This window comes from Cucumis sativus, chromosome 3 (genome assembly GCF_000004075.3).
Source record: "Cucumis sativus cultivar 9930 chromosome 3, Cucumber_9930_V3, whole genome shotgun sequence".
Classification (NCBI taxonomy): domain Eukaryota; kingdom Viridiplantae; phylum Streptophyta; class Magnoliopsida; order Cucurbitales; family Cucurbitaceae; genus Cucumis; species Cucumis sativus.
The window spans coordinates 40,613,400-40,623,538 of NC_026657.2; the positions used below are offsets into that span (position 1 = coordinate 40,613,400).

Below are 10,139 nucleotides of genomic sequence, written 5' to 3' on the forward strand. Positions count from 1 at the left end.
TTATTATAACTCCTTTTTTCCCTTGTTGTCATGTCAATGCTACCATATATTTATGGTCTATTTTCTATGTTCAAATCCTATTACTTATATTGCAACAAAATTCATGGATACAATAATGTGTATAGACCTTTAATCTCATTGAAATACATATAGTTGATAAAGTATAAAAGCACATCATTTAATTATGTCGTACATATTTGCATTTATGTTTCTCTTAATAAAAATAAGTCTATCACAAAATGTTTAAAATATATTTTAAAATGAATTCCAAACACATCGTTAATCTATTATAATTTTATTTTCATCTAAATGAAAGTAAATTTTTAGAAACAAAAGGTTGGCAAATAAAAAATTCCGTTGCCGGGACTTGAACCCGGGTCTCTCGGGTGAGAGCCGAGTATCCTAACCAACTAGACTACAACGGATCATTTTATTGCTCATCTAACTAACTTATTTTTCAATGAGTAAACACTTCTCGTTACTTAAGAAAAGAGAGAGGATTTGAATTCTAGGGTTTTTCTGGTTTCCCAACTTCATCAAATCTTCTTCCGGAGATCTTGTGGTCAGTCAAGCAGCAATGGTAATTTCTCTTCCTTCGATTCCTCCTTGGCTCCTAAAACTTGTCCACTAACTTTGTTCCTCCGTATACAATTATCTTTCTAAATTATTCACTTTATATATTTGTATTGTTCTTTTGGACATGCTTTATCTTCTTCTTCTTTTACTACTGGAAACTAGATTTTCTTCTTCAAGAATTTGGGCTGCTTTTCCCTTTTATATATATTAAGTTCTGCCCTGTTTTATGATTCGAGTTTGCTGTCACATTTTCAATGGGCACTGAGCATTTTAGTTTTATCTCCTTTTTAATTGAAGATAACTGGAGAGATCGATCTTTTGTTACTACTTCCCCTCCCCCATTAAGTACTAGAATTGGTGAAATATGAGTACCCGTGTGGCATTGCTTGTTGTTGTTGCTACGATAAAGAAAATGCAATGCAATGCAATAGGCCTTAGAATTTGCAAATGGATTCTGCTCACAAGTATTTTGGTTTGAATTTAGTGTTGAATTCTAAAGGTGGTTACTCTCTGTAGGATTTTAATTGTCGTGACTGTTTGAGAGATTTCATGAATCATGCTCTATCAAAAGATTATTGCATTCATATTCAGTTTTAAACTGATGTCTTTCTTTTGCACAGACGAAGAGAACCAAGAAGGCAGGCATTGTTGGAAAATATGGTAAGCATTTTGAAATGTCGATTTATGATTTATAATTTCGGATTTTGCATGGTACCCATAACTGGTTTTTGCAGGGAACTCTTGTTTTTCTGCTATCGTTTTCCATCATCATTATTCTGCATTTAGTCCAGTTTGAAGCCATTTACTTCTTCCGTTTAGTTTCATTTTAGGGAAGTCATAGATGACCTTAAAGAATTAAAGAATTAGTAGTAAGTTACCAAATTTATTTGGATCAAGTGACTTCTGTAGAATTTAAACTATTAAACAATAGCTCAGGCTGAAATTGAAATATGGAAGTGATCCGTCAATATGTCTGTACAACTTAGTTGGAAATAAAAACAACTTAATCATTAATTTAAATTGTTGTTAATAAAAATTGATTCACGAAAATATCTGATGATAATTACATTTTATCCATATGTACGTTATAAAAAACATGGCATCGTTAATTGATGGTTTTTGTTGTAAAGTACCTTAAGATATTAAGTGAACTGTGGCATGATGTACTCCAATATCATCAACAAACCATTTTGCTTGAGTTATGAAGTTATCTGCACATTCTATTTTCTTCTTCTCTTAACCTTGGATGATAACAGGTACCCGATATGGTGCCAGTCTGAGAAAACAGATCAAGAAGATGGAAGTCAGTCAGCACAGCAAATACTTCTGTGAGTTCTGTGGAAAGGCAAGTAGTTGTCCTCTCTTTCTGGCACAAGTTTTAGATTTCCTATTCGCATGTTCATGTTCCAATTATATGCTTCCCCATTGCAGTACGCAGTCAAGAGGAAGGCAGTTGGAATTTGGGGTTGCAAAGATTGTGGTAAAGTGAAAGCTGGTGGTGCCTACACTCTCAAGTAATGCTACACCTTTTGATTTTTCTTTGTTTTTTTTTTCTTTTATTATCGTTCTTGTTATATAAATATAGGTTAAATTGTAAATTCCATCCTCATAGTTTGGAAAAAGTTAGAAGGTAGTTTAAAAAAAAGTAAGAATTTAGTCCTTATTTTTTGATAAAACCTAATAAACGATCTCTATGCTATGACAAAAAACCCTCGTAAAGAATCTAATACAGTGAGGTGACTATTTAGGGTTTAATCAAAACATAGAATCTAAATTCTTACTATAAACCATATGATACATTTGATTTTGATGTTATTTTTGGGTACCTTTGACAGCACTGCTAGTGCTGTGACAGTGAGAAGCACTATTAGGAGGCTGAGAGAGCAGACTGAAAGTTAAGCCATCTTCACTGCGTATTTTCGCCCTCTTTGTATGGAAAAAGATTGCTCCCTCACTACACTTTTCTTCGTTTCAATGTTGTAGGAATTGGTTATTTGAAGTTAATTGAAACTGATCCCTTTCTTCATTTCTTATACTTTTGGCCATTTTTCTATTGATCGTCAATGGAGTTTTGTTCAAGTTTACATGTTTGGTAGCTAAGGTTGACATCCATGAAATGAGTCCTCTGCTTTGTTCACAAAACTTTTTCCGATTACTAGGAGTTAATCTTACTGATTACATAATTATTCTTTTAAACCAGTGGTTTTGAAGTTATTGGTTTAGGCTCTTCTCAACCCCGTTAAGTTCATATATATAATTGGAATGTGTTGAAATGTCTACCAAGTTGTACTTTTTTTTTTCTACGGAAAATACCAACCACCATGTCTTAAACTCTCAGAGTTTGTATCAATTTAAACTCTAGATTAATAATTGTATCGTTTTAAGCCATGAACTTTTGTAGTTATATCAATTTGCTATTATGTATCTGACGTTAAGTGTTTGTATCAACTAAATTCCTAAATTTCTATAAATGAATTAATTTAAACTTTGACAGTTTTTTTTTAAAATTTTGAAACGAATATGTAGTGAAGAGTTGAAATTGATTTTGGAAGAGTTTAATTCACTTTCCCTATCAGTTTATTTAACACAATATTGTTTGTGGTAGAAGGTAATTTCGAGATGGATACAAATCAATACCACTTAAAGTTGATTTTATTATTAAGTTCAGGATATATTTATTTGTATTATTATTTTCTTTTTCCAAAGGAAGATGGGTTATTGGAATATACCGATTGGTTGTAGTTTGATTCTTCAAGTGGGGACTTGTTTTCCATCATTGTTTCAAATGGAAGGTTATTGTCTTTATCCCATACAATTTCTTGATATTGGAGAATTTGCAAAAGTTTATGGAATATCTTTGATCTTGTTTCCAAAGATTTTCCCCACAAAATCATATTATAATGAAGTTGATCCAACATCAACCTTCACAACTTTAACATCTGTTGAAAAAAGAAAAAACTTTCATAATTTTAATTAAAGGTTATGCCAATGGGCATATTGTATGAAATCTATTCTTCTTTATCTTTTCTATTTTTTTTAAAAAGGAACAAACCAGGAACATTCTCAACAGATTATTTTGATGATAGAACTTAGAATAAGATTCCATTGTTATTTTCTCCATTACATACTTTCATTTTCTTTGAGTCGAAGTTAAATCAATGATACACGTTAAATTTTTTTCAAACATTATTCACAAAAGATGGAGTTACCTTTTAAGCACAGTTTATCAAGTTAAATCGTTGGCAGAAAGTTTCGGAAAAATCTGAAAGAGTAAATTCTTACACATCACAAGGAATAACTATCCGTATTGTGCCTATTAACCATGAATTGCTTATATCAAACAAACTCTCAAAAGACAACAAAAATACATACAAGGTATTGTGACAAGCTATATTTGAATTGTCATTGATAAAACTGTTGGTGCAGAAACAAATTAAACAAGACATCAATACCTACCAAAAAGAGTTCTTTCTTTTTTCCTTTTTTTTTTTTTTTTTTTTGGGTGGGGTGGGGGTGTATTCCAAAGAAGCTCACCAAATACGAGCGATCATGAGAATTGGGATCTTCATTCATTCATCCATTCACAAGGGGTAGGCGAATGCTTCATTCCAACATTCCAAAGCAGATAAAAGGGAGGGGTCGTCTTCATCGTTATTATTCTCAAAAAAGGTATTTTGTTAAACTAATTCTCAAGGCATGTCCTTCCCAAAGAAGTTTCAGCAAACAGAGATGCATATTAACTCACCCAAGTGAATGCTTCAAGTTCTCAGCTTTCATGGCTTGTGGATCTTGAATCCAAACACTCTTGGAACGTAACTCTGAACGGATTTTTGTGGCTTATGGTGTCCATATGTCATCAGGAAGAGGTGAGGAAATGTAGTTCCAAAATAAGCTCCATCAATGTCTATATAGAGTTGAAGAAAGAAACTTATGAGGTAACCCAAAATATTAGCCTGTCAAGACTGCTGTTCATCTAGAGTAAATTCTTATCAAATGCAAGTCAGTGAGAAAAACACAAGTATTGCTTAGTCTTGAAATTCATGTATACAAATTCGGGAAATCGAGTAACATCAGTTTCAAGAATAATCATGATTAGACTGTAATTTTCAATGTCTAATCCACAATTTTTTTTTTAAACGAAGACAAGCTTCTTTTTTTATAATAAACTCAAAATACGAGAGAGTTATATAGGAAGAGCATGTCTAATCCACAAATTAGCATTTCCTAATGGTCAAAGTCAATCAGCAGTTCGGATGAACTGATGGCTATGACATCCTCCACCAAGAAAAGGCAACACAAACCGAAAGTCTTATAAGTTTATTATAAATGTCATTTTTTACACCATAGAAACTTTAAAAATGTGGCCACCGCATGATTCTAATTGGCATGTTCAATCATGTCACTTTTTCTTTTCAAATAGTAACATGTTCCCATTACCCATCAAGTGATTCAAGTCCAAAGGAACATGACTTAAAAGTTAAAACTAACCTTAAAAAATAATGCCCCATTAGACCAAGTACTAAAGAGGATACTTTTTTCCCTTTTTTTTCTCAAGTAAGAAACCAAACTTTCAAGTACTAGTAACAATATCTCATCTATAAAAAAATTTCAATGAACTCAACAATACGATCATGATCACTAGGATAATTATAAAGCATTAATTTGCACGAGGCCTTTTGGTTTGAGTGAAGCATCGAAGTTAAAAGATTTCAAAGGAGTAACTTTTCAAAATTGCAGTAATCAGTGATTGATCTTTTACCCATGCTCATATTGCCTTCAAAACTGTCAATTGAATTTGGAAAGTGTGAAGGCCATTTAGGATTTATTGAATTACGGATTCCCACTTAACATCCCAATTATGTTACTGAATCGAAGATGTTAAGCTTGCAGTGTTTAAAATGCTTATGGGGGGAAGGCTAGGAGCCTGCTAAAAGTTATCTATCTGGTCTTGAGATGTATTCTGTTGATGTTACATGAGCTGATATGTGATTAGTTTTTAAAGATATATTTGATGGTTGATGGCCAGTTCATGATTAGCTTTGATAAGGGAGTAAAGTAGGCTATTATTGAAGCAGGCTATAATAAGTATTTTGTGGAGCCCTTATCCAGCTTCAGCTTTCATTCACAAGCTCTCAAGTATTTTAAGCAGTCATTGAAAAAGCTCTTTGTTCATTATAAGTTGTGCACGTCTATTCTCTTTATGTTGTCTTGTAATTGTATTTTTCCTCTTTTTAACTACCTATGAAAGTTCCTCGTTGAACATGCATCTCTTTTCATTATATCAATGAGAAGTTTTCTTTTAAGAAAAATGTAAGTTAAAAAATGTAAAACGTGCATGCAAGAAGGTTGCAAGAAGGTGAACATAAGATCATCAAAATTAAGGATACTACCTTGAAACTTCGATCGAGGATAATAAACATCCTCACATCTTGGACAGTATATCTTGACGGTGCCTGCTCTAGGAATGTCTGATTGACCAACAGGAAGGCATGGCTGTCCACAGCAGTAAACTCTGGGGCATCTCCCAAAGTCATAATTCTTGAATTTGTCCAGCTGTGAAAATCACAATGGGTTATTTTGATTACTGGCAGCATATATATAGAGGACCCGAAAGAAGATTCTCACCATAGCAGCCATGCCTTTGCTTGTCAATATGTATCTCGCATGAATTAGACCATAAAGCATTTCAGCTGCAGATTCAATTAGTTCATTCTGTTCCTCTGTGAACATATCACCTGCACAATTCACTCATTCCAATTGATTTCTGACTACTCACACCTAAATGGGAGATTGAAGATAAAATACCTTTATAGGAGAAATTAGAAAATGAATACTGTCAATTAGACCAAATGACATATTAGTAATTATTACAGGAAATATACACAAATCACCACAGGTTGGTCGCCAAGGAATTAGAAAGAATAAGGTAAAACCATTGTGGCCACCAACCAAGGATTTCATGTTCTAGAAGTTTCTTTCTATTAAATATCGTAGAATTAAATTGTTGTCCATCAAATTGCCACACAAATAAGGGTTTCATCTCCAAAGAAATGGAAGTTATCGCTATTTCAATTCCAAAATTTTCATGGCTTTTAATATTTCTATTAATGGCTTCCCCTTGTATTGTGGAACATGAGCAATCTAGTTGGAAAATTAAGTCTTTTTGAAATATGCAACAGCTAAAAGATAAGCCAAAAATATCTTTTAGAGACAAAAATCAATTACTATTGACTATTGTAATGGCATTTAGCTCTACCATAGAGCACGCCTACCAGGCATTTTTAGATTTATGTATTTAAACTAAAGGGACTCTCATTAAATTATTGCTTTGAAATGCGTGCACTTGAATAAAGCAATGAAGAACATCTTCAAATAATTAAAAATGCGTTAACCATACCATTAGAGGATTCAACATCCAGAATCAAATCAAGAGCATAGTCATAGTATGGAACTTGGCTGCTTAACCCACAGAGGTTAAAATCATCTTGTATATAGTCATCATCCACTTCACAAAAGAACTCGTTTCCACGCAGATTACAGAACCATGAAATCCAAGATGTATCATCGCCATCAGATCCACTGACATCTGACTCTTCACTGTCAGTCTCAGATTCCTCTGCAATTAAACCAAAAGATTATGAGTTAAAAAGATGAACAAAATATAACACAATCATATTGTAGTAATTTATAAATGAAATTTTGTAACTTTAGAAACAAAACAATCATACAAAAAAAGGCAAAAAATTATGAATGGTTGCTCTGCAAGTCAATAATGCTTGTTGTCAATTGAGTACTTAGCAACATGCTATGTGAACTAGTTTCATAGTACTAGTAGAGAAGAATGGCCAAGACAACGAAAAGTTAGAGAAGGTTCTATAGCAGCATTTATGAGATCATGTCACAAAAATTCCCCTAAACATTTAGCTTATCCTATCATCTCATTAGCCAGTCATCAAAATCAAAATCACTAGCAACTAGGAAGCATGTACACGTCATTTTTTTATGAAATGTCCGTGTCTTACACGTGTCAGATACCAACATGCAGAGACAACATTCATTCTAATAAAGTATTGTAGGTTCAACTCCATAAGCAATCAGTGAAATTAAGCTGTGATAGGATTATTTTTCATTTGACAAAAGTAAGGTACAAACGCTAATTGCACCAAGTGAATAATTTACACTCTGCTGGCAGTATTTCATAAAACTGGTGTTACACAAATGAACAACAACCTTAAATTCTACCCCCAAATAATAAATCTTCATCCTTATCTGGGAACAAAAAGAGTTTCAGAAATCCTTTTAAATCCAATAATTTAAAGTTCTTTATTGATCTGCTAGAACCCTTGTCTAAAATAGAACAATGGGGAATTTATTTGTTTATTACTATTATTATTTATAAGAAACAAATATTTGTATTCAAGAGAACAAAAGAAAACAGCCAAAGGGCAAGGGTTGAGAAAACCCTTCCCAAGAAACTCTAATACATAAGGGTATTCCAATTGTTAAAAATCATACAAAGGCTGTAATTCAAAAAGTGCTTGGCGTAGTTGGTACTCAACCAAGAAGTTGTGTGTTGAACCCAAGTCCAAAAAGAATAAAAAGAATCACGCTTATCTTGAAAAAATCTGCCATTTCACTAGTTCCAAATGCACCACACAAAAGAAATCGAGTAACGCATCTTCAAAGGCTATAACATTGTCATTAACATTTTAGTTTGTTGAAGTTCGCCTTTCATTTTGAAAAACCAGCAGTCACACGCATATTGAACTTTGAGCATATTAAATATTAATACTTCATTAGAAACTACGTAAAGAATGCAGCAGAGAGATTCTTCTCAACCAAAACAAAATGAACGAAATGGAAGGCACTCTTTAAGATGGTTAAAACAGTAAAAATGATTATAAAATCGAATAACTGCCACTGACATGAGAAGTATACGCCATTGCTAAAGTTAGTGATGAAAACCATCCTTCCGTAGGCACACGGCCTGGAAATGCCACCTGAACATCAAACTCGAAACCATCTAAACATGGGAAGGCTCTATCGGATCCTTGAATTCCCAAAACAACACAAACAAGAGAAAACACGAGAAGAAGAATAAGACAGACCAAATTGGAGATATGCATACCTTGCACACAAAGCTTAAAAAAACCCCAATTAAAAATTGAACCCAAACAGAGAAATAACAGCTGAAAAACTAACAAGAACTCGAATAGTAACCTAAACAAGAAAAATCGAGAAAAAAAAAACGAAACAAACACAGAAACAAAGAGGAAAAGAGGAACCCACCAGAGCAGTTAGTCTTAGAGAGAGAGGCAGAACGAGAGTCCCTCTGATCAGAAAGAGGCTTCGGCATTAACAAGGACTGAGGCACAGAGGGCTTATTATCCTTGCCGTTAATGACGGTGCGAGAAGTGGATGGTGAGGATCGCTCAAGTTGTTTATCGAGAGCGTCGTTGATGCGCTTCCGATCGATGGGAGTGACGTCCAACTTGGAGGAGCCGGTGCCGACGCCGCCAAGCGCAGGACGGTCCCGGTGCATCGCCGCCGGTAGAAGGGACGAAAAAGGAAAGGAGAGGAGGCTAAATCTGTGGAAGAAACATACCCAGAAAGAGGAAAATGGAGAGAAGAAGAGAGAATTGCTAAAGGGAATCTGAAAGAAAAGAGAAGAAAGAGTGAAGAAGAAGAAGAAGAAGAAGAAGCATTATGTGGAGAAATGGTGTGTTGGTGTTCTCTCTTCTTCCTTAATGGATTCCCAAAACCTTAACGAAGAATGACAGAGGGACACAGAAAGGGCGACGATTAAATCTATAAAGTTTGCTATACGGTTGACGATTAATCGGCAGCGACAACTCGCCCCCTTTTTTCTTTTCCTTCTTTTTTTTTTTTGGGTAAATTATTGAAAATATTTACATGAACTAAAATAGAATATAACTCAATGTATATCCCTCCAAATTTTACTATTTTGTAATATCATTGTTTCAAATTTAGAAGCATATGGACTAAATTGTTATGTTTAATGCCTATCACTTTTTCCTTTTTAGCTTTGAGTCTCACTATTATATATATAAAAATAAAAATAATGAACAAAATTGGATTCCATTGTTAATATTCCTATCATAAATAGGATTGAGTATGCTCACATGATTTCATAAAACCATATGGTTTCCTCCATCTAAATAAAGCATGTTTTACATGAAGAATATTTGGCTCTAACATGTTTTATTCGATTAGAACCCAGTATGTATTATTAAGAAAAGAGAGAATAGAACTCAATCAAGATGACATGATCTACCCTTCCTATGCCAAATAATTTACCTTTTTTTTTCTTTTTTTTTGTATTTTCATTCTTAAAATCTATTTTTAATAAGTCTAATTTCTATTTAGACTATCCGTTTCAAAATGTTAATGTCTTGAAATTTTTAGTTTAATTTCAATTTTGCACCGGAGCTTTTGTTTATTAATTCAATTAAAACAATTATACAGTCAAATTTTTAAATAAATTTCAAAGTAACGGAAAAAAGAGGAAAAAAGTAATAACACTTAACTAATTACAATTCTTT

The 10,139-nt window shown here is 33.3% G+C and overlaps 2 protein-coding genes and 1 non-coding gene across 3 annotated transcripts; 1 reads left to right on the plus strand and 2 right to left on the minus strand.

Annotated features, from left to right (window-relative positions):
* Positions 1-352: 352 nt before the first annotated feature.
* TRNAE-CUC lies at positions 353-425 on the minus strand. Its single transcript has one exon. It is a non-coding gene; the product is annotated as a tRNA-Glu (tRNA).
* A 33-nt stretch (positions 426-458) lies between these two features.
* LOC101211930 (60S ribosomal protein L37a) lies at positions 459-2,660 on the plus strand. Its single transcript, XM_004148320.3, has 5 exons — positions 459-580; positions 1,197-1,236; positions 1,833-1,921; positions 2,008-2,090; positions 2,412-2,660. Exons 1-5 carry the CDS (start codon positions 578-580, stop codon positions 2,473-2,475), a joined length of 279 nt encoding a protein of 92 aa, XP_004148368.1. The 5' UTR covers positions 459-577; the 3' UTR covers positions 2,476-2,660.
* A 1,207-nt stretch (positions 2,661-3,867) lies between these two features.
* Positions 3,868-9,378, minus strand: LOC101211694 (casein kinase II subunit beta-1). The gene is made up of 5 exons (XM_004148319.3): positions 8,866-9,378; positions 6,974-7,192; positions 6,202-6,311; positions 5,967-6,129; positions 3,868-4,480 (listed from the first exon to the last, which is right to left on the minus strand). The coding sequence occupies exons 1-5, from the start codon at positions 9,116-9,118 to the stop codon at positions 4,350-4,352; spliced, it is 876 nt and encodes a 291-aa protein (XP_004148367.1). The 5' UTR covers positions 9,119-9,378; the 3' UTR covers positions 3,868-4,349.
* Between the last annotated feature and the right edge of the window lie 761 nt (positions 9,379-10,139).